This window comes from Stegostoma tigrinum, chromosome 4 (genome assembly GCF_030684315.1).
Source record: "Stegostoma tigrinum isolate sSteTig4 chromosome 4, sSteTig4.hap1, whole genome shotgun sequence".
Lineage (NCBI taxonomy): Eukaryota > Metazoa > Chordata > Chondrichthyes > Orectolobiformes > Stegostomatidae > Stegostoma > Stegostoma tigrinum.
The window spans coordinates 63629780-63655720 of NC_081357.1; the positions used below are offsets into that span (position 1 = coordinate 63629780).

A 25941-nucleotide genomic window follows, 5' to 3' on the forward strand; every position below is an offset into this window, starting at 1 on the left:
TTTGCGACTGGGAGGTGCAGTTGTTTGTTGCGAACTGAGCGGAGGTGTTCTGCAAAGCGGTCTCCAAGCCTCCGCTTGGTTTCCCCAATGTAGAGGAAGCATTGCTGGTTTATGCTTCATTGATGTTACCCTAGCTCATTTTAAAAGTTAACACTAATTAAGAGGCTTTCTGATATAATCATTCAACTCATTGTCCTCTATGGGCAAGAACTAATTAGCATTTGACAAAGATATCGAGTAGTTTATGTTGGCAATCAGATCTTTTGATTTTTCTCAATGGCATTGTGTTTACAAGGGGGTCAAAATGTTTAGCCCATTGTGAGAGTAAAAGTAAAGAAATACTAAATGGCGTATAATTTGGTAAGTTACTGAGTCCTGAGAAATTTCTGTGAATGAATTGTATGATGGTATATATGACAAACAAAGTATTTACTATCAGCTGTCCTTTAACATTTGATCACTGTATATCATCTATTCTAGTCTAGTTTTAAAATACTTCAGTCCTATTTTAAGTGATTTTCTGTTGAACTGTATTTTTCCATTTTTGCAGAATCCCACAGCTGAAGCAGTGTGACATGGGTGAGAGGGATTCCTGCTAAAAATCCTTTTTGAATGATTTCTATCTCACATTGTTACACCAGTTATAGTACATATGTTTGGCTAGTGAACATTGAATTTGGCTTTGTATCAATGGAGAAATGTATGGTAAACTCACTGGCTAAGTTTGTGAACTGGCAAACTGTGATGACTGTCAGGCTTCACTATTTCTGCAGTTTAAAATATTCAGCTTGGGATTTGCCTTTTAAATCTTAAGATCATGAGAAAGCGAAGGCTTTGGCCCTGGGACAAATGAAAAGTATAAACAACATTTGAAAACATTGAGACAGATATCTGCTTGGATATTTGGAACTCTAAAAGGATCACTAGATTGATTCCTGGGATAAAGCAGTTATCTTATGAGGAATATTCATGCAAGATGTGATTCTGAGGGAGAAGGAGTTTGACAGGGTAGATGCTAAGAGAATATGCGCACTCCTGGGAGAATCCAGAATGAGGGAGCACATGTTTTGAATGAAAAGCTTCGCATTGAAGATGGAGATGAGAAATCTCTTCTCTTGGAAGGTTGTTACTTTTTTTTTGTTACTCTTTTCCACAGGGACCAGTGGAGGCTGGGTCGTTGTTTCTATCCGTGACAGAATTAGACAGATTTTTGATCTGCAATAGAACCTAGTTTCATGGGAAAGTGAAGTAGAAAATCATACCAGTTATTACCTTATTGTATGGCACCTGAGGTTTGAGAGGTCAAATTACCAACACCTCAGATTTCTTATGTTGTACATTGTCAGGAGGTCCACTTTTTAAGACAAGGAAGTCATTCAGAGGTAACTATATGTGACAAGTTGTGCATTGTTCTAATTTAGCACTAATCTCAACCTAGCAGCTGGCATGCCTATTATCTGCTTTAGTGCACTTCATGACACAGACTACAAGGTGAAAACTGGACATGTGCGCATGGCATTGTGTATGCCAGCTACTCCTACTACTTTCAGAAAGAATATTATAATATACAAAGATACTATAATTTTGAGGGTTTCTCTTTATAATGTATCACACTGAGAGCTTATTCTCATTATGTAAGGTCAGAGGCTACAAATAGCACCTAAAACCACATCTATTTTTAACGGGAAACTTGTAAATATAAATTGATGTTATCTGTGAGTCTGAGAAATACTTTTCTCTGATAAAAAAAGAGCTGAGGCATTAGCTGAAACATTTCCAATTGATACGTGAAAAGTCAAGTCATCAACAGCCATTCCTCTAAACCAGTTCTGCTCGGAGAAATCAAGTTCCAACCCAATTTCCAGCTCTGAAGCCTTTCACCCACCTAACTTGGTTTCATACTTAATTCTAGACAATATTTAATTTCCTAAAATGGGAACAAGAGCATAAATCTTTGAAGCTGCAGCAATCAAAGGAATGGGAGGAAAGAGTTGTAAAGATTTCTTCTTGTTTCTCTCACTATTTCTGGGCAGCCTTGCTGTGAGATTTACCAGGCTGCAGTGAGGTAAACTGTCCTCAATATGGCAAGATGAGAACAGTACCGCTAACCAGACATGAATGGAAGTGACCAAGGATCTCGGAAGATTGACTTTTCCCATCTGGAGATACATTAAGATGGTCCACAACCTCAAGAAAGCAGGGAAGGAGAGTGGTACAACACTTATAGGTGCCAGCCCCCATACCATGAATTTCCGGATCATATTCCTGAACCAGACTCATCAGACCTATGTCATTCATTGTTCTCTCTCGATGGACTTTACATCTCCATCACAGTTAGGAAATATGTTGATTCTAGATAGTAGAGATTGTTAGTGTGGAATGGGCCTTGGTTAATTACTGCTGTGCATCTTTTTGGCAGTACACACTGCTACCACTGTGAATCAGTGATGAAGAGATTGGATGCTGAAGGTGGTGGATAGGGTTAATGAACTTGTTGAGTGTCATTGGAGCTTTAAAGGTTTTGAGAAGATTTGCAGCTCAGATTGTAGATGAGTTTGCAGACTTGCTCACTGAGCCAGTGTGTGCCTGTTTGCAGATGTTTTGTGATCCTGCTAAGTAACATTATCAGTGCAGCTCTGGTGAAGCATTGGTGTTCTGTCCCACTTATTATTTATTTTGGTTTGCTGGACTGGTTTGCATTACTTTCAATTCTGTTTTTCATCAACAAACACATTGATCTGGACCTGCTATACAAACCGAAGCAAATGGAGCCCACTTTGACCCTTCAGTTAATTGTCCAGTGCTACCTCTCTTGATCTTAAATTGCATACCCTTGAGAGCCAGTTATGGTTTTTGCAGGATCCCTGAGAATACAATCTCAGATGACAGGGAAAGTCAAACCTTTCTTAATGATTTTCATTGTACATCATTCTCTTTACAGTTTTAAATATTTATGCAACTCCCTAACTTGTCTACCACTGTCTTTGCCCTTCCACGCATGCAAATTCCATCCATGCAGCTTATTATACTAGAATTACAACAGGGACCTGCTAATTTAGTAGTTGCATTACTCAACCAGATTTTCAGAGAATCTGACATCAAATCCCTATTTGAAAATTTGAATACTGTTTAAGTGAAGAAAGCACGACCTTGAAGCTTCCAAATAGTTTAAAAAATTCAGTGACCTTTAGGGAAGGAAACATGCTGTTTTTATTCACGCTGTCCTGTATGTGATTCTAGTCCCATAGTAATCTGACTTTTTACTGACCTCTGAAGTAACCAAGAAAGCCATTTAATTGTTTGAAACCACTGAAGCCATTTGAAGCAGCCCACAGCTACCCACCAGGGCAGCTAGGGACGTGTAATAAATACCTGCTATGCCAGCAATATTCATATCCTGAGAATAAATATTAAAACAAGTCCAGGGGAGCTTTAACTAGAAAAGCACAGACTTTGGCGAGATTTGGTTGACGTCTTTGAAATGAAGTTCAGGCTTGGTCTTGTATGTTTGAACAAAAAGTGCTGATAAGTATCTGGCTTTAGCCTCAAAGGCAAAGATCAAGATACTTGTTACCTGTGTTGTTCAGAGTCACATCAGTTTCTAGGTCAAGTTACATCAAATTACACATAGTCTACAACTAGAAACAGAACAAAAAAAAAAGCAGGCCATTCAGCCCAACTGGTACTTTTCAAGAGATAACAATGTGTAGAGCTGGCTGAACACAGCAGGCCAAGCAGCATCAGAGGAGCAGGAAGGCTGATGTTTCGGGTCGAGACCCTTCTTCAGAAATGGCCTTGACCCGAAACGTCAGCTTTCCTGCTTCTCTGATGCTGCTTGGCCTGCTGTGTTCATCCAGCTCTACACCTTGTTATCTCAGATTTTCCAGCATCGGCAGCTCCTACTATCTCTGGTACTTTTCGGCATTTGTGTTGGGGCAGGGTAAGATATCATGGCGTGCTGTGTTCAGATCCAATACCAAACAAATCTTCTGCTACCACACCTCTCCACCTTTAACCCTCACTTATTTCAGGTGTCAAGAATTGGGTACTATGTGTACAGTCGGACAAAACTATTTTATCAAAATTTAGCAAATCTTGGCTTTTTTTCTATACTCCTCTATCTGCAAAGCCCATAAAGAGCAGGTTTTACTCTGGTCGACTGAGCAACCACAGCTTTATCAGACACTAAATGCACCTTAGCCATTTGTTTGAATGAGACAGTTCTGCTTCTTTGAACCTGTTTAGTATTCAGACATCAGTATCCAAAAGACTTAAAGCGTACAAGCACCTCAAACAACCACCCCATTTACAAGTGAGAATATCTTGAAATAACAGTGAAATATTCCATTGGCACCTGAATCCTGGTTTCATGTCCTGAGTTTAAAAATAGAAAACACTCAATGAATTAATGCTAACCAATTCACCCTCCGTAATGTGTAGCTTCTTTCCATACAAGTAGGCTCTCTGATCTACCGGATGAGATTCTAAATTTCACCCAAGTAGATTGAGACTTTTAAATTATTGTTTAAAACTCTGGAATTAAAGAACATTAGGATATTCAATTACCTTGAAAATCCAAATTATTCTGTATCGACCTTCAGGGGAGGAAAGTGAATGTCCTGTAAAGGCCTACATTCCCACACCAACATAGCTAGGTTAACTTCCTTCTCACGTGGCCTAATGGGTCACTCAACCTCGTTGCTGGTTTCAATAGGAAGACTCACCAGAAAGTGGCACTGATCTCAGTAGAATGTTGCTGTGCTGTAATGGTTTCCTGAAACCATCTGTCATTCTGAGGATGAACCATAAATAGTGGCTTTGCTTGCAATGCTTCTAACTGAGGATGAATCAAAGCACTCTTGGTGGCTTTCCTTTCTTTCCACTCAGAAAATCGACATGAAGACAGTCAAGTTTACACCCATCCTCTCCAAATGTAATTGTAAGAATGGATTGTAGGGAAGGAGTTGGAGCAAAGCCCTTGCCCACCTGTCATTGTCCTACCAAGTTGCTACTTTCCACTGCCAAAGAAAATACATAATTTCACTCCAGCTCTGGAGTGTATTTTCAGAGCTGGACAGGAGCAGGATTGGCATTAGCTTTGTTCTCAATCTGGTAATCTGAAGAAGTTTCTCATCCTTTCCTGCACATGCCTTTCACATGCTTTTCCTACACGATGTGAGTAACAATGCTGAGTAATCGAGCAACATTATGAAGAATGCAAGAAACATTCTCAGTGTGAAAGACCTCCATTGACCTGAGAGTTGGAGTGTAGGTTTCCAGCGGATGTACAAGTGGCTCCTACTGCCAGTGCTGCTAACTGGCTGTCTTGGAGTCTGCCAAGTCATCTCAATATATCCAAATGTATGGATTGAGAATCAAACCTAGGAATGACTTTCGGGACTATGATGTAAGACCATCTGCCTCTGGGAAATAAGAAGCTTAAAAATTCTCAAGACATTTTTTGCCAAGCCCAAGTGAAGATATTTCTTTCTCCAATGGGACGCTGAAAAAAGCCGTTGGAATCTTCAGTAGCTCAGCCTGTGCATAGGAGAACAAGCGTATGCCCTAGAGTGTTTGCAGGCCAGATCACACTGAGGGCACCCTGGTTATCAAAGCAAAGGGTCACATAGGCTCTGGTATCCACTCCAGGACAACCAGATCCTAAGTGCTGTGTCTTTCTCCCAGGGTGGAGCACGCATCACCATTTACAGGCACATTGGAAGCCGCTTGAGAGAGGGTGAGGTGTTGCCTGAGCTTGGATCACTTGAGAGGCAAGTGGCCTAGTGATTGTCATTGTGTATACCTCCCTTTCCTATGCACTGGCTGTATCATGCAAAATGTGTGTTGATTAGGGAGCTTATTTCCTCTTTTTCATGCCTCTATCAAGTTTTCAGTTGATGTTTGTGTGAACAGTAAGTTAAATGGAAATTATCGTTATTTAGAAGTTGCAACATGACAGTGTAGGATGGGTTAAATGGGCAGGCTAGTCCTATCCTACCCTTTGTTTATGTATTTTCATAATCTCATGAATTATCCCATCAGGAACTGTTCTCTAGAATGGGTCCCGTTCACATAGGACAAATGAGGACAGAGTGGAATTATCACTGACAATAGAATTAGAAGGTTTTCAAGTTTGAGATCAGTGTCTAGTATTTTTGTTAACAGACTGAAGTTTAAAACAGCTGGTACGGGAATGAAGAATTTATTCTGGAGGTAGAAAGAAAAAAATGTAAATTCTGGAAATACACTGTAGTTCCATCAGGACAGTTAGTTAATTACAAAGCCAGAAGGTAGATATGGATGAGCAAGTCCACACAGCAATTTTAACTTGGGTAATATAATTTAGTATTTTCTGATTAGCCTACTGAGTCAATCTGTTTGGATTATACCTTAATCATAAATGTAGCCATGGAAGTATTTTCTCTCAGAACATTTATAAACATATATGTTTGGATTATACCTTAATCTTTACTTGGCTGCTGGTATTAGGAGACTTTTTTTTCTACTGCAATGAGAAAGCCATGAAATAAGTTTAAAAGTTCTTTAAGTGAGCATAAGAACATGGCAGCAAATTATGTAGCTTGATTTAAAATACTTTTAGAAATCCAAAGTGAGCAAAAAGCTGAGAGTAGATTAATCAACTCATGTATTTGAAACATCATCACTATATTTTCTTCTACTTCTAATTATTGTTCCATTATAACTTTTGTATAGTCAATGACCATTTTGTAAGTTGGGTAGAAGTTATTACGTGAGCTTCTGAAAGCTCTGCCTGAGGTCTAATATGATTTCAAACCCATATAAGTAAGATAGTTGTTAAGATTAAAAACATGAGTAGGACTGATGATGAACCAAAATGTTATGAGATGACAAATTGTACCTAATCTGCAGGATTTATTCAGAAAGAACACTTAGGGCTGTAAGTTTATTATTACAAAAAATCATTTATTTTTCCAGAAAAATACTGTGATTCCAAGACATATGTGATGCCGTAATGATGGGAGACAAGATTTTGGCTAAATGTAAATCATTCTCAAAAAAGTATTTGGTTAGAATGTATTACAATGCTTTATAACACAAGGCCAACTCTATAATTCGGCACTTATACATTTTACATTCAGTTTTGGGCACCATACTTCCAAAAGGATTCTTTAGAAAGTATAAAGGCATTTGGAAACATTTTAAGAAAGGTATGGAATGCAATGTCTCGTTTTCCAAATTATTTTTCAAGTTGAAAGACATACAAAGATAAATGTCTTAGAGGAAATAATGCATGGAGTTCATAGTCACATTCATATATGTAGTGGCATAAGTTTGTTAATGTTCTGTTTGATTGTTGGATTTTAACATCAATTAAGTTGTTGTGGTGACATGATTCAGATCTTCACCGTTGTTTTCCTTTTCCTGTGTTCTTATTCTTTGTTGACTGGTTTTCTACACATAGATACACGTGTAAATGTCCACATCAGAAAATTTCCTACGTATTTGGGAAATACACATGTGAAATTTTAACTGGGACAGCAATATAAGCAGAATATTAGCTTCAAAAGTATGGAAGATGCTGCACGTCCTGTGACATCAGACTTACTTTCCGAGTCCTCAAAACCTGTTAACAATTTATGAGTCTCGACAGGGTGTAATGGAATACTCATCATTGTTCTGAGGGATGCATCTGCAACAGGATTGAAGTATCTTAATATCACCAAAGATAAAACCCTCTGATTTTGATAGTGTCATTCAACTCAATGTCCACATCTCTACTACTGGCACAATTCAGCCACTATATGTGCTATCTGTTGGATCACACCACAACTTGTCAAGCTTATTTAATAGTACACCCCAGCCTGATAACTTTACAAAAGGGGAGGGACCAGAGTAGCAGAGAGAAATACTGTCATCTCCAAGATACTCAATATGTAGATTTAGACATCTTGTTTTGTTGAGATTCTGGAATTCTCCGCGTAACACCATCATCAGAAAACCATTTGAAAAACAGTGACAGCAGGAATTCGGGTAGAATGCCCATTAAACTCTTCAGGACAATTAGGGAAGGACGGTAAATGCAGCCTTTCCAGCATAATCTATATCCAAAAGATAAACAAAGCATCTTATATCATAGGACATTCTATGGAGTCTGAAATGTATGCAGCTTTGAAACTATTACCTATGCTAACATTATTCCTTGGTCTTTAAGTCACATATTGATAAAACCAATCGATGATGTGCTTGAATGACACACCTGCTGAAATGGAATTCCAAAATTGGCAGTAACAGATCAGCTACCTGCAGGGAAGTGGAGTTGAAATGCCCATCAGCCATGATTAAATGGCAGAGTTGACTTGATGGGCCGAATGGCCTTACTTCCACTCCTATATCTTATGGCCTTATACACTCATCCAATTTACTGTTTCAAGAAATCAGTGGTTTTATAATGGAATTAGGTGTTGAATTAACAAGTTTTGTCACTGATTTTAATTATGGTCATTATTAATATTCTTACATTTATGTTTTTGTTTCGATTAAATATCTTGAAAACAGTAATTATGACAGCTGTTTCTTATTTTTGTTTTGTCTTTAACAAAAGAGCAAAACATATAACTAAGTTAGGGGCTCCTGGAATAGCTTAGATAACTAAATAATTCTGAAATGGCATTAATTTATGCAAATTAACAAAGTGGAGCTTCTCTATTGCTTCACTTGTTTTCTCATAGACTGTTAGGAAGGGGTCTGAACATAGCATTCTTAATAACAACATTGTGAAAGACTGTGCTCTGTTTGATAAAGATTGGACTAAAAATCACATGTTTTGAAATAATAGCTCTACTTTACAAAATTGAACGATTCATTAACATTGGGAATAAAGTGATAGCAGGTTAATAATTATCTTCTTCCTGCTGATAGAATAGTGATATTGTGAAATAAGAGAAGGCTTTTATTCATTTATGGGAGGAGGGCATGGTCCTCATTGTCTCCCCCCCATAATTAACCTGAAAGGTGGTGATGAGCCGCTACATTCCATGTGATTTAAGTGTACCCAAGTGCTTTTTGGAAGGGAGTTCCAGGATCTTTGACTTAGCAACACAGAAGGAACAGTGATTATAGTTCCTAGTCAGGATGGTATATGTCTTAGTGGGGAACTTACAGGAGGAATTGTTTTTGTGCCTCTGACAACACAGTGTGGAGCTGGAGGAACACAGCAGGCCAGGAGCAGGAAAGTTCATGTTTCAGGTCAGGATCCTCCTCCAGAAATGGGGAGGGGGAAGGGAGCTCTGAAATAAATAGAGGAGGTGTGGGGCTGGGGAAGGTGATAGGTGAGCGCAGATAGGAAGTGGTGGGGATTATTCAGTGGAATGGGTGGTGCGGACAGGTGGGAGAGAGGATGGACAAGTTGTGTCAGGTCAAAGAGGCGATGTTGAGACGGAAGGTTGGGCACAAGATGAGGCCAGGAAGGGGGAGATTTTAAGAGTGGTGAATTCCATGTTTAGGCCATTGGGCTGTAAGCACCCCAGGTGGAGTATGAGGTACTGCTCCTCTATTTTATGGTTGGTGTCATTAAGACACTGGAGGAGGCCCAGGTTGGACATGTCACCAGGGAGTGGGAGGGGGTATAAAATAGTTGGCAACTGGAATGTGTCACCATTTGTTGCGTCCTTCTAGGTGGGAGAGCTCATGAGTTTGAAAGGTGCTTTTGAAGGAACCTTGGTTAAGATACTGCAGTGCATCTTGTTGATGGTACATACGGCTAACACTGTATGGTGATGAAATGAGTGATTATTGAAGGTGGTGAATTTGGTGCCAATCAAGCTGGCTTCTTTGGCCTGGATGGCACCAACCTTCTTGAGTGTTTTAGCAGCCGCATCCAACCAGGAAACTGGGGAGTATTCAATCACACTTCTTGCGTCTTATAGGTGATAGACAGCATTGGGGAGGCAGGAGGTGACTGCCTAATGCAGAATTCTTAATCTCTGACTTGCTTTTGTAACTACATGATTCACGTGGCTGGATAAGTTCAGTTTCTTGAAATATTAAGTCTGTTGATAGAATGTCAAGTATATTGATAGAATGGTATTTCATGATGGTGATGCCAGTTAACATCAAGGCATTGTAATTTAGAAATCAGTAAGAGTGCCCACCAACTACCTCAATGCCAAGAAGTTCTATAGGTGCTACAGGAGTCTTTAGCATGCCAAAACTGCTGTGTTATGCTCTTGTAGTACAATACTGAATTCTGTGCAGACTACAAAGTTTACAGGAGTACAAGGCTGAATTGCCTGATTAGGTATCCTTCAGGTTTATCAGAATGTGTAGATCAGCAATATTCTCAGTTGTATTGGGGTTAGGTAGAATCCTTTAACAAATACATTGATTTTCATTTCTTTTCATAATATGATTATGTCAGTGAGCTTGACTGAAATTTCAGACGTTCCTGGTTAATCTATACAGTCATATTCAAGAAGGATGAACAATTATAGTGGGAAATAACTTTCAGTGGTTTGATTTAAAATGTCAAAATAGGGGAACTTCACCTATAAGTACTCAAGGCTAAACCGGATACTGAAATGAAAGTGTTTCATCATCACCAACATTGTCCAATATTCTCACATTCACTAAAGAAAGAAATACCATATAAATGATTAACTGCTAAATTTTCTATTCTGAATTTCAGTGCCTGGTAATGATTCTTCAGACTTCAGTGTCAGAACAAATCAACTGCCTTCCTTACCAACCGCCAATGAAGTCACAGCTTCTTCCCTGCCTTCGGTAAGTTTCTGGGGTGACAGTTGTTAGAGAATATGAAAAATTTCACATTGCCATGCATCATGCAAAATCAATGACAGTTCACTGGCTATTGTACAGGTATGAAACATATTAATATGTTCTGATCAATATTACATTGCTTCAAGATCATTACTTTGGGATGCAAAGCCAACAAAAGTAATGCATCAACTTGTAGTCCATGTCAAAAAGATCATGGTTAGCTTAAAAATTATGTACGCAGGATCATATCCCATTCTTGCATAATGAATGGAAAAACCCTTTTTGATTTGGAGTTGAACATTTAATTTGTTGCAGATGTGCACAGAACATTTATTATTAATATGTATAAAATTCATCTTGCGTGGAACGTAAACAATAGGTGTTCTTATATTATGAGCATTTCAACAGCCTTACTGATTTGTTATAATTCTTGTTCTTGCCAGAATGATCCACAAAGTGAGGAGTATGATTATTTTGATGATGTAACATCTGAATCCAGCGTTGGATCAGACATTATGAAGCAGACAGATGTGCATGTTGGTTCAAATTTGCAATCTTCTAAGGTGAGTCAGGCTGTGAATATATTTGCTTGCTTTCGTGCTATATTAAAAGTAAACAGGCTAATTGGATCGTTTTGTTAAGGCAAATAAGCAGTTTTTGCATAAAGTCAATTAGCTTGATTAATATTAAAATGCCTTAATTATCACAAAAGTGATTTTGGTTTACATGAATACCAAAGTTGAAATGTTTGTTAGATGTTAATCAAAATCAAGTTCACATTGAATATCCATGGAGGAAGGAGTATCTACGGTGGTTAACTGAGGTTAGATCTACTGCTGAGTTTCTACTGTAAGCTTTCAGTCGTGCTGCAAGGTAAAACAATTTTTGATTGGCGCTATAGTTGGAGAGCACCTGAAGATTACTAAACTATGAAACAAAACATGAAAACTGTGTATGTGAAAAATCTGAAACTGAAATAAAAGTAAAATTGTTGGAGCCCAACAGAAATAAGTAGGCTTTGATTTTTTACATGATGGACAACATTTCCTTCATGGCTAAAATAATGGGCTGTGTCTGAAAATTGGGCATCTTGCCTCTAATATGGTCCCAACACTTTTACAGGGGCAAGTCACACTTTGTCCATGAACATTTTGAGGAGATAACAAACTGTCCATGGAAATCAGCATCTGCCTTCACTCCTGTGATTTTAGTGACCCAAATGTCAGAAAAAAACAAGTCGACAGATTAGACCTGGTAGGAACAAGTCTGAATTTTGCAGTTACCTTTCGAAGAATTGTTGAGGGAGGACAGGCACCATTTGAAATGTTTTAGCAGGTCTGATGTATATAAAATTATTCGCATCAGTGTTTACTGTGGAGAAGGACATGCAATCCAGAGAACTTGGAGAAATAAATAGTGATATCTTGAAAAGTGTCCATATTACAAAGAAGGAGGTGCTGGGTATCCTAAAATGCATAAAGGTGAATAAATCCCCAGGACCTGATCAGATATATCCCAGAACTTTGTGGGAAGCTAGGGAAGAGACTACAGGGTACCTTGCTGAGATATTTGTATCAATGATAGCCATGGGTGAGGTGCCATAAGACTGGAGCGTGGCTAATGTAGTACCATTATTTAAGAGAGGTGCTAAGGAAAAGTCAGGGAACTGTAGACTGGTGAACTGATATCAATGTTGGGGAAGTTGTTGGCGGGTATTCTAAGGGATAAGATGTCCATGTATTGGGAAAGGCAAAGGCTGATCAGGGATAGTCAACATAGCTTTGTGTGTGGGAAATCGAAGCTCATGAATTTGACTGAGATTTTTTTCAAGAAGTGACAAAGAAGATTGATGAAGGCAGAGCAATGGACATTTTCTACATGGGTTTCAGCAAGTTGCGTGATAAGGTTCTATAAGGTAGACTGATTAGTAAGGTTAGATCACATGGAATCCAGGGAGAGCTAGCGACTAGATAGAAAATTGGCTTGAAAGTAGGAGACTTGTGGAGGATGGTGATGGAGGATTGTTTTTCAAGCTGGAGGCCTGTGACCAGTGATCTGCCACAAGGATCAGTGTGGGTTCACTGCTTTTTGTCATTTATATAAATGATTTAGACGTGAATACAGGAGGTATGGTTAGTCAGTTTGCAGATGACACCAAACTTGATTGTGTAGTGGACTGTGAAGGAGGTTACCTTAAAGTAGAATGGGACCTTGATCTGATGTGCCAATGGGCCGAGGAGTGGCAGATGGAATTTAATGCAGATAAATGTGAGGTGCTGCATTTTGAAAAGGCAAATGAGGGCAGGACTTATACATTTAATGGTAAGATCTGGGGAGTGTTGCTGAACAAAGAGACCTTGGAGTGCAGGTGTACATTTCGTTGAAGGTGGAGTCACAGATAGACAGGATAGTTAAGATGGCATTTGCTACATTGCTTTTATTGGTCAGTGTATTGAGTATAGAAGTTGGGAGATCATGTTGCAGCTGCAGAAGACATTGGTTAGGCCATTTTTGGAATATTGCATTCAGTTGTGGTCTCTCCACTGTAGGAAAGGTACTTTTAAACTTGAAAGGGTGTAGAAAAAATTTACAAGGATGTTGTTGGGCTTGGAGAGTTTGAGCTGCACAGAGAGGCTAAATAAGCTAGGGCTATGTCCCTGCAACATCAGAGGCTGAGGAGTGACATTATAGAGACTTATAAAATCATGGAAAGGATGAATAGCGAAGGTCTTTTTCCCAGAGTTGGGGAGTCAGAAACTAGAGGGCATAGGTTTAAGGTGAGAAGGAAAAAATTTAAAAAGGGCCTAAGGGGCAACTTTACATGTAGAGGATGGTACATGTATGGAATCAGCTGCCAGAGGAAGAGATGGAGGCTGGTACAATTATGACATTTAAAAGGCATGTGGATAGGTATATGATTAGGAAGGGTTTAGAGGGATACCAGCCAAATGCTGGAAAATGGGACTAGGTTAATTTAGGAAATCTAGTCAGCATGGACAAGGTGGACTGAAGGGTCTATTTCCATGCTGTATAACTCTATGACTCTATTAATTGTCAAGGTTATTGGAACTATCAAGAATCAATCAAAAGTAACTGTCAAAAGGATATGTTAAGAGGTTCAAGAGGAGCCATTAAACATGCCGTCAAAGTTATCGACAAGACTGCCGATTGCTACTGTTCAGGAATTTGTCCTTCATACCATTGATGTTCAGCAGCTAATCCCAGTCTATGTGAAGATTGAAGGTTTTGTCCTGAAATCCATCATCTGTGTCCGTTATACCTCAAGTTTACTGCTTTATATCGTGGTCTACGTTACCATTACTATTTGGGTGACCTATAATCAATCCCTACTGATGTTTGCCGTACCATGCTGTTTCTTACTTCTACCAAAACAGAACCTACGTCTTGTATAGTTGGATGAACACAGCAGGCCAAGTAGCATCAGAGAAGCAGAAAGGCTGATGTTTCGGGCCTAGACCCTTCTTCAGAGAAATTTCTGAGGAAGAGTCTAGGGCCAAAATGTCAGCTTTCCTGCTCCTCTGATGCTGCTTGGCCTGCTGTGTTCATCCAGCTCTACACCTCATTATCTCAGATTCCCCAGCATCTGCAGTTCCTATTACCTCAGAACCTACATCTTGTTCTTCTGATCTAAGACCCTCTGTCACTAATACATTGATGTCATCTCTTATTGTCTCACAATACAACCTCCATTTCATTTTTGCCTGTTCTTGCTAAATGTCAAACATTCTTTAATATTCAGTTTCTCCCCTTGGCCAAACTGCAGCCATATTTTTGGAATGGCAATTAGATCATACCCATTTACTTCTACATATGTCATTAATCAATCTACCTAATGCATATGGTAAGCTCTATCAGGACCAAGGTGTAAATTAGATCAATAACCAATTAATCTCTTTGTGGTTGAAATGCTAACAAAATTACTCAGAGAACTCTCCATTTAACCAGTGATATTCTGAGTTCTTTCACATTCAGTCAAGAATACAGAATGCAACTGCTTTGAATATTATGTATAGAAAAAAATACACGTTACTACGTTAGGATGTGGAATGTCTGGCTATTAACACTGTGTGAATAACTACATTACAAGGACTAAAATGCTTCAAGAAGGCCACATTTTTACCTTCTCAAGGACAGTGGCTCAGCGGTTAGCACAGCAGCCTCACAGCACCAGGGACCCAGGTTCGATTCCAGCCTCAGGCAACTGTGTGGAGTTTGCACGTTCTCCCCGTGTCTGTGTGGGTCTCCTCCAGGTGCTCCGGTTTCCTCCCACAGTCCGAAGATGTGCAGGCTAGGTGGATTGGCCAGGATAAATTGCCCATAGTGTTCAGGGGTGTGTGGGTTGATAGGGGGATGGGTCTGGGTGGGATGCTTCAAGGGGCAGTGTGGACTTGTTGGGCCGAAGGGCCTATTCCCACACTGTTGGGAATCTAATCTAAAACAATTAGGTTTGAGCAATAAATGTTCTGTCTTTTCACCAACATCTGCATCACAGGCATTTTCAAAAAAAAATCAAAGCCTCAGCCTAGTGATTAAGTCATGGGGTTAGAACATATAACAAACAACGACAGGCCCTTCGGCCCACAATATTGTGCCAAATTTTTACCCTAAACCAAATGTCTATCCAACCTCCACCATTACCTTATACTATCATCCATATGCCTATCCAATAGCCGCTTAAATGCCCCTAATGAGGCCGACTCCACTAACCTCTCCGGCAATGCATTCCATGCCCCAACCACTCTCTGAGTAAAGAACTTACCTCTGACATCTCCCCTATATCTACCTCCATTTATTTTAAAATTACGCGCCCTCATAATAGCTATCTCCAACCAGGGAAAAAGTTTCTAGCTGTACACTCTATCTGTACCTCTGATCATTTTGTACCCCTCTACCAAGTCACCTCTCATCCTTTGTCATTCCAAAAAGAAAAGCCCTAGCTCGCTCAACTATTCCTCATAGGACCTTCCCTCCATTCCAGGCAACATCCTGGTAAATCTTCTCTGCACCTTTTCTAACACTTGTACATCTTTCCTGTAAGGAGGTGACCAGAACTGGACACAATACTCCAGATGTGGCCGAACCAGGCTTTTGTATAGCTGAGCATAACTTCACGGCTCTTGAACTCAATCCCTCTATTCATGAAAGTTTACACACTATACACCTTCTTAACAACTCTATCCACCTGGGTGGCAACTTCCAAGGAACTACGGACATGAACCCCAAGATCCCTCTGCTCCTCCACACTGCCAAGAATCTTTCCGTTAACCTTGTATTCCTCTTTCAAATTTGTCCTTCCAAAATGAATCACCTCACACTTTTCAGGGTTAAACTCCATCTGCCAATTCTCAGCCCAGTTTTGCATCCTATCAACGTCCCTTTGTAACCTAGAACAGCCCTCTGCACTATCCACAACCCGACCCACCTTCATATCGTCCGTGAATTTACTAATCCACCCTCCCACTCCTTCATCCAAATCATTTACAAAAATCACAAAAAGAAGAGGACCCATAACTGATCCTTGTGGTACACCACTTGTAACTGAGCACCATGTTGAATATTTTCTGCCCACTACCATCCTTTGTCTTCGAAGGGTCTGCCAATTCTGAATCCACTCTGCCACATTTCCCCCTAACCCATGCCTCCTTACTTTCTGCATGAGCCTATCATGGGGAACCTTATCAAACACCTTACTTAAATCCATGTATGCCGCATCAACTGCTCTACCTTCATCCATGTGTTTGGTCACCTCTTCAAAGAATTCCATAAGGTTTGTGAGGCATGATCTACCCCTCACAAATCCAGGCTGACTATCACGAATCAAACTGTGCCTTTCCAAGCGATCATAAATCCTATCTCTCAGAGCCCTTTCCAATAATTTGCCCACCACTGAAATAAGACTAAGTGGCCTGTAATTTCCGGGGTTATCCCTATTCCCTTTTTTGAACAAGGGAATGACATTTTCCACTCTCCAATCATCCGGCACTGTGAGGGTGAAAAGATCATTGTCAAAGTCCCTACGATCTCTCACTTCCCATAGAATCCTTGGATAAATCCCTTCAGGTCCAGGGGGTTTATCTATCTTCAAGCTCCTCGAAATTTCTAGTACATCTTCCTTACTAACATCCACCTCCTGTAGCCTCCCAGCCTGTCTCACACTGTCCTCCCCTACAACTAGGTCTCTCTCAAATGGTTAGTCTTGAATCTCCTAACGTTTTGACTCAAAATGCAAAAATACTATTGCTGCAACAAAATCATAAATACCTGGACAACAAATATAGTAGTAACAGAAAATGTAATCCCCCATGGCCTCAGCATAACTATTGCTAATTTCCTGAAATAAAATGTTGCATTTAATTGTTTTCACTATATGACAACAGTATAAGTACATCATTGTGTGAAGGGCCTTGAAATATTTCAATGAAATAAGCCACCATATAATCAAGGAAATATGGCTTTTTTAAAAAAAAATTCATGGCTAATTAACAACCACCATATAATCAAGGAAATATGGCTTTTTTTTTAAAAATCATCGCTAATTAACAACCAGTTTGAGATAATTGTATCAAAAATGTGGGGAGTTAGAAATACTCATCGATTGGTAGACAGGCCGATGTTAAAGGTTAGGGATTGAAAGACTGGATGTTGTTGTTGCTACTCATTGATTGCAAACAGTAGGAGGCAACACAGAGGCTTCAAGGTAAATTGTAGACCTAGAAAACACTCCACAAGTTAAGCAAGAACTGTCAACATGCCAAGTTGACAAAGTGTGGAGCTGGATGAACACAGCAGGCCAAGCAGCATCTCAGGAGCACAAAAGCTGACGTTTCGGGTCTAGACCCTTCATCCTATCATGAAGGGTCTAGGCCCGAAATGTCAGCTTTTGTGCTCCTGAGATGCTGCTTGGCCTGCTGTGTTCATCCAGCTCCACACTTTGTTATCTTGGATTCTACAGCATCTGCAGTTCCCATTATCACTGATACAACATGTCAAGTTGCATTTGCAGACATTTTGCCAAGACGGGAAAATGACAGCGAAGAATAGCTTCCTAAAACGAACAGAACAATAGGAAGAATGTTAGGAGGGGAGAAAGAGAAACATACACAAAAACACTTAAAAAAAACAAGCCATGTACAGAGTGGGAGATTGAACTCAGTAGTTTGACTCCCTTGAAACACTAACATCTAAACGGACTGAAAAAGGAAATTAATAAAATGTGTATGATTGTTAATTGTTGGTACATTTTGTAAAAAACTAGTGTTTTATTCCATATGCTTAATAATTATTCATCTGAATTTTACTCCTTGTAATATTTAGATTTTACCCCCTGTGCATGAATTAAAATGTCAGTACATAAATAGACATTCTTTGACATTACGGGCACAATCGGGAGGAGTAATGGCTATCGTATTGCAACAGTAAACAGATGTTCTTTTAAGATCAAATCCCACAGAGTTGTGCATTTAAATAGAAAGAACATCTATTGTTACTTCTTTACAATGTTCAAAGTGATTGAAAATCAATTAAGTAGTTTAGAAGTGTAAATGTTGTAATAGTCAAACAATTTGAAGCCCCACAAAGAGCAATGAGGTATATAATGGTGTACTCTGCTTTAATAGTTTCGGCTGAGAATTTAATATTTGTCAAGTTGCCTCCTGTGCTCTTCCCTAAATAGCAATGTGGGATATTTTATGTTTATTTGAACAGAACAATAATGTCTCAATTTAATATTTTATCTGAAAAGAAAGTTTTGACAACAGGGCATCATGCCTCAATGCTGCATTACTACAACAGTTCAGGTTATGTACTTAAATTTCTTCCTCTCAATTACAAAGACATAACCACTGGACTAAGTTAGCTAATATAAATTTATCATTTATTTTTTTCATATCAGAAACACATGAACAGGGAAGCTGTTGACTGTTTCAAACTCCAAACAGTTCACTTGTATCCAATTCAGTATGACCAGTTCTCGCCTCTATGTCACACTAAATTACATTGCATCATTGACTTTCAACATCTTGGGAAATGGTTTTGTGGCCAGTTGCAAGACAGCTAGCAATGAGATATTAGCATGGTGTTACAGGAGACTTATTGACCGTACACCGAACTGGAGCGGCTATGACAACACCATAGCCATTATCTAGCTAGATGAGACTCTGTTCGAATGTTACAATGCTGAAGAACGTGTATGATAGTGCAGTTTGCTTCATTACACCCTTGTACATTCTCTCTCTCCATCTCCCAGAAATGTTACCCAAATTGAACATTGGCAGAAACATGAAAGGAATACCCTCGTCGTCAAGTTAGTCTTCAGGTCATGTAATCTTTTACTTGGACATGTATCATCACCATGATTATATCTGGTTCAAAGTCCTAGATCAGATTTCAGCAGTGAATCAGAGACCAGGGTAGTTACCATATTTTCATAGTAGTTATGTAAGGATAATAAATGTGACCTTGTCAGTGTAACTAACAACCTGAGAAGAAAGAACAAACATAGTTGATTCAAATTGTAATACCTGCTTTGTGTTTTTGTCATTATTTCTGCAGTTAGAGACAAACCTTCAGGGAAGAATAATTTAAGCTGTCATCCATTCTGGTTTATTGTCACTTAGATTTGCAAATGAGCATTTAATCATTTCAGAATGCTATGATCCTTTGTAATATATTCTTTGCAATTTACAATGATTGGTATTACTGTTTTGTAATTCTGGGGTACTGTGTATAAAATATCACTTTGAATTCTGTACTTTATTTTACACATATTGTTCTAGCTTAGTGGCAGTTTACTGAGTCTATACAGCGATGCTGGAGATTTTGGAGAAGTTCCAATTCAGGGAGCCGTACAATTCAAATTGCACTATGAAGAAGCTAAAAAAGAATTCCAGATCCATGTGGTGCAATGCCGAGGATTGGCAGTCGCTAACATGAGAAAGTACACCTCTGATCCGTAAGTAAACTCTTGTCTTGACTTTTTTTTAATAAAAGAACTAAATTATTGCAAGCAATTTAATCAGTTAATTGAAAATTGGTTTAAACTGCAGAACTTAGTACATTATAGTGAATAAAGTTTTTATGAACAACTAAAAGGTTTAGATTTAGCTTTCTTGGTTGGAGAACACATTCCATTTTACTTTGATATAATTAATGTGTATGCTGTTGATGTGTTTTATAAGAAACAGACAAATTTTGGAAGGCAGATGATAAAAACAACGGCTTGATTATTTCAGTCCATTCTGCTAAACAGCGTGTTGTTTCTGTTCGTTCAGCAGATTAAAGATTCTCTGGTTGTGATTGCTAGTTTTACTACTTTCCTGACCAGCTCTGTGAAATATAAGAAATTTTCAAAATTTGGTATACATTGCTGCAGTGTGAACAAGTCACAGTACATACGCTTCAAGTAAAATTACACCCAATATCAATTTACAATTTTGATACAAAATATCTTATGATAATTTATTGGAATGATATCAGATTAAAAGATCACTTTTGAAATTAAGAAGAATTCTTAAATTGAAGTGTGACATCTGTCAAAGCAGTGTGGCTATGCCACATCTGTGTTATGTAACGTTTCAAAGAGGAGTAGTCCTGATAGGAAAAGATGATATTAGATAATAAAGAGAAGGGATCTTGGCCCAGAAAATCAGGAACTAGAACCAGTATAGTTAGACATTAGGGTAAATCTGCTGGGAGAAGTTACACCATTAGATTGAGCATCGAATTGAAACTAAAAAAAGGTTTCAACAAGTGCCATATGATAATTGTAGGGAAATTTAATCTTCATACAGACTGGAGATTCAAAACTGCAAACGTAGTCTGGAACATGAGTAGAATGACTCCATGACAATTCCCTGGAATACTGAGCTGTGGAGGCCAACTAACAATAAGACTTCTATGACCATAAGGAACAGGAATAGGCCAGCTGGTTCCTTCAGCTTGCTGTGCCATTCTTTAGGATCATCGCTGATCTGACATTCCTCATATCCACAACATTGATTGCCCTACTGATCAAGAATCTATCTATCTCAGCCTTGAATATACACTCAAGGACTCTGTTTGGCATCCTTTAATCTGACTCTATCCCCACTAGTTCTAGAGTCTCCCATGAAGGGGAACATCCTCTCAAAATTTATCTTGTCAAGTCCTTTAAAAAATCCTATATGTCTCAATGAGATTGGTTCTCATTTTTCTAAACTCCAATGAGTAGATTCCCAACCTGTGTAATCTTTACTCATAAGATAATTCTTCCATACTAAGGATCACCGTCCCTAACATTCATTGAACTGCTTCCAATGAAATGATATCTTTCCTTAAATAAGGAGACTAAAACTGCTCACAGAAATCCAGATGTGGTCTCACCAGCACCTTTTAAAGTTACAGTAAGATTTCCCTATTCTAATGCTTGGATCCCTTGAAGTAAAGGCCAACATTCCATTAGCCTTTCTACTTAGCTGCTGCATCTGTGTGTGAGGATTTTGGTTCGTGTGGAAATACCCCAAATTCCTTTGTGTTGCAGCTTTCTGCTGTTTGTTCTCCATCTAAATAATACAATGCCTTTGTTCTCTCTTCCAAATAACAACTTCACATTTACCTGCATTGTACTCCATTTACCAACTTTTTGCCCACTTACTTAACCTAACTATATCTCTCGAAACAATTGTAACCCTCTTGCCACTTACCTTTCCACCCATGTTTGCGTCATGTGTAAATTTGGCGAGAGTACATTTGCTTCCTTCCTCAAAGCCATTAACATATGTTGCAGACAGTCATCTCCGTGGAACCCCATTAGTTACAGGTCATCAACCTGAAAAAGAATCCCTATCACCACTTGCTGCTTTCTGCTCATTAATCAGTTCTGCATGCCAGTATACTACATTCAACACCATAAGCTTTATTTTATGACTTAACCTTTTGTGATGTACCTTTTTAAACGCCTTCTGGAAGTCTAAATACGACATGTTTCCTGGTTCCGCACTATCCATCCTCAGACTTTTTTTAAAGTTCATTTTTGGGATGTGGGTGTCATTGGCTGGCCAACATTTATTGCCCATCCCTAATTGCCCTTGAGAAGGTGGTGGTGAGCTGTTTTGCTGGCTGTGCTTGATTAGATTATGATTTTCTAAATGTGTTGATGTTACTTCCCTAATAATTGATTCCAACATTTTTCCAACCATTGGTGTCAGGCTAGTTGGCCTCCAGTTTTTGCCACACTCCCTTTTTGAATAGGGATGTCGTATTACAGTTTTTGAATCCTCTGAAATTTGTCCAGAGTTCAAGGACTTTTGCAAAATTACAGCCAATATATCTGCTATCACTGTAACTGCTTCTTTTAGGATCCTAGGATGCCAGCCATCAGGGCCAGGGGATTTACCTGACTTTAGCCTGATTAGTTTGTCTAATACTACTTGTCCACTGATGACGATGATATTTAATTCCTCATTAGTATTAATGGAATATTCAAGCTATCTTCCATAGTAAAGACTGATGCAATACATCTGTTCAACTGCTCTACCATTTCCTTGTTCCCCATGACTATCTCCCCAGATTCACTTTCTAAAAGGATAAAGTTACCTTAGATATAATACTGTACAATGAGACAAGTTTAATTTCAATTGTTTTAGTAAAAAGCCCTCTGAGGGAAGAAGTGACCATTCATTGAATTGAATTCCATTTAACATTGAAAGCAACATTCTCCAGACTCAAACAAGAAACACAAAAATGAAGAAGGCCAATTATGAAGATATAAGATGAGAGGTGGTAAAGGTTGATTGAGTAAATACACTAGAAGGTATGGTAATAAATAGACAGTGGGAAATATGTTAAAAAAATGTAAAAATGCATTCAGTGAACAAACAAAACATCAGACATAAAGACCCATCTATGGCTTACTTTAGAAGTTATGAATAATGTTGGACTAATGTTATGAACCAGACCAAACCCCCTTCAAATATATCAAATTTATTATGTAAAAGAAAGGGTAAGGTGCTGTGTTCCAGATATAATTAAATTGGTTACACTACTCGGCTTTAAGTAAAACTCACTTTATTTTTTACTCTACAATTGAAAAGTAATCAAAAGAAGGAAGAATTGGTCTATTTTTAATTCTAATGGAAAACTTAACAGAATAATAGATTATTTAACTACTAAACAGCAACTGATCCAATGTCGTAAAATCCCATGAACACAGCATTCAGTGAAATAGATAGTCTCACATGCAATATTTCTCCAGTCCAGAGAAAATCAAGAGAAAATTCTGGCAGAGAGAGAGCGCGCGAGAACTCATGTGTTGTGCTGTAGAAGGTAGTGATGTACAGCATCTTCAAAACCCCAACAACTAAAAGTTAAACTAAAACCATGGTTCTGTAGGAGCCTAACTCCAGCCATTCATACTGCTTCTATTGGTCCAACTTTAAAAAAATACCCAAGGCCTCACTAGCTGTTAATGTTATTGGCTTGGAAAAGACCACAGAGCACCACTGTCTCAACCTCTCCTAATAAAAAAAAGAACAAAATACACCTTTAAAGCGATAACATCATCACACTAAATGGGGCAAATGATTTTAGAAAGAACATCTGTATGTCTGTGAATTGGGAATGATTTGCAAATGAGTAAATTGTGGCAACCATAGCCGATAACAGGAGAAAAATAGAATGATAGTAAACTAGGAAAATAAAAGAGTAGATTCTGTGAACATTTAGGAGTATATGCAAAAGAGGAAAAAATATACAATGGGCACTTAGAAGCAGAAACAGGTAAAAGTACAAAGGAAAATGAGGAAGTGGCAGAGATTTTGGGAAAATGTTTTGTCTCTGCCTTCACAGTAGAACACATAAATTATATACCAGAAATAGTTGGTAACAAGGGGATAATAGGTGTACAGAACCTAAGGCGATTAGAATCAGCAGTCTCAACATACGGGAAGCAAGAGTAGAAAATGCTGATTGGCTAATGATGCTAACATCATTGTAATGAAACGTATCATCAAAACCAAGCAATCTGCTCTCATTAACTATAGGAAGGATCCAAGCAAAAAGACTCAATGTATAATTCACCAACCAAAGCAAGATCAGACATTGTCTCGTGCTACACAAAAGACTCGTGCTTACAATTCTTTTAGAATATCCAGAATTCATTTAATACTTGTTGGTGGCATATATGATGGGATCAAGAAGTGAACATATCCATCAGCAAAGGATACAGCTCTATGAGAAGCTACCATACATTGAGACCTGAAAAGGGAGTGTACGTTTTGCTACGGTGAAAATACCATTCATAAAAAAACAATTGTGGTGTCAGGTTAAGTCTAATTCCTGAATGACCCTAAGTTTATTTAAATCACAAAGCCTTTATTCCTATGAAAGTTAAGCATTGTGAATGCTGCAGATTTGAAATAAAAGAGAAAATGTTGGAGAAAGTCAGCAGGTTGACTGCAGCTGTGGAGAGACAGAGTTAATATCTTGAGTCTAATATGAGCCATATTAGATGTGGAACATTAACTCTGGCTGGACTTTTCCAAGCCCCTGATCAACATGGGTAATGGCAAATCAATTGGGAATATATTATGAGAATAGTAGAATGAGATTCTCAACATCAGGGCAAAAAAAGTTTGCTTTTCCATGCAAAGTTTTAGCAACCAGCTGACAATGTCACTAGTGAAGAATGAGGCATCAGCTTCCCATTATCAGCAAATCTCACCTCATCTGTATGCGGGTTGCTATATTCCCATATAGTGGAGAGAAACTAGTAGGCACTATTTCCAGACATGATACTCTAAGAGAGTGCAATTTCTTGATATCTTCTGCATGGGTTGTGTTTGCATCCCCCAATATCTCCATGGGCAGCTAATACGTGGTAGCGCCTTCACAGATGCTGGCATCGAACAAACACCAGCGTCAACCCATCATTGTGGCACACCTTGGATTTACTTCTAGTAAATCACCAACTCAATACTGCACTTGGAGCTCACTGATATTGTAAATATACTGCTAGGACACTTTGCATTCAGGAACAGTCACACAACTCATGCATTAGAATATGCTGTGGACTGTTAACTTGCACTCTTGCTAGTCAATGACTTTGTGCCTTCTTGTTAGCAGTGTCTCTGCCTTGCACTTTTGTGCATTGCTGCTTCATTCAGAGCAGAATTCTAATGTTTTCAAAATCACGAGAGGGCTGAATAGAGTAGGTAGCAGGACACTCCTGCTGCTCATAAAAGGATCAACTCTAAGAGGGCACAGATTTGCAAATGTAGCATATGTGATGTCAGGAAAAAAAATACTATTTCATACAATTGGTTCAGATTCCAAAATGCACCTGAAAATGTGGCAGAGCAGCTGAGACATTCAAGAGGAAATTGTGTGATTATTTGAATAGAAATAATGTGGAAGGGTGTGGGGAAAAGTCGGGTGAATGCCACTATGTCATAATAATGCTCTTTGAAGAGCTGGTGCAAACACAATGGGCCATATTCCTCCTTCTACATTGTGACAAATCTGTGATTCCATGAATTTTATTGCACTGTTAGCTCCTGATTTATGAGGCTGAGTAAATTGTGCCCATTCTCTCTGAAGCTTAAAAGAATTTGAGGTAATCTCATTGAAGCATGCAATTTTCTCAAGAAGCTTGACAGGGAAGAAACTGAGAAAATGTTTTGTTCATATATGGAGGTCAGCTAAATGTTTGATGTTATTTACTAAATGCTTATGACAATGTGTTGAAATTTGTTCCTTTTAGTTATTATTTTCAGTTCAGACTGATTCTTATCTCAGCTATTTTACCCAAAACAGTCAATAGATATACATTTGTGCAATTTCAAAATAAGAACTGGTCTTCTATCAATTTACTTAGGTTTTTCTAGTGCATACTAATTACATGCAGGCATTGGACATTTGGCTTCAGGCATTTTTCTTTTGAGCCTGACAAAAAAAGTAAAATTAAGCTCATTGAGCAGGATGACTGACAAGTTATGTATTATTAGTAATTTACTCATCTGTCATAATCCCTGAATGGATTTACATGCTGATGCTTTTTGAAGTCTTTATGTAATAGCCCTATTGTGAATTTGTTTAGACTGTACAGTATGTGTGGCTCATAATGTTAAAAAGTGTTTATTTGACTATATTGTATTTAACAAAGCATCCCACCTTCAATTATTTATATGC

At 38.6% G+C, this 25941-nt stretch overlaps 1 protein-coding gene across 4 annotated transcripts in view; it reads left to right on the forward strand.

Moving 5' to 3' along the window:
* LOC125452948 (synaptotagmin-like protein 2) overlaps nucleotides 1-25941 on the forward strand; it is a 236612-nt gene that overhangs the window by 180039 nt on the left and 30632 nt on the right. For all 4 annotated transcript variants that reach the window (XM_048531952.2, XM_048531951.2, XM_048531953.2 and 1 more), the window contains 3 exons: nucleotides 10667-10761; nucleotides 11202-11321; nucleotides 19554-19729. In XM_048531952.2, coding sequence (XP_048387909.1) covers nucleotides 10667-10761; nucleotides 11202-11321; nucleotides 19554-19729 — 391 coding nt within the window. The remainder of the gene's footprint in view (nucleotides 1-10666; nucleotides 10762-11201; nucleotides 11322-19553; nucleotides 19730-25941) is intronic.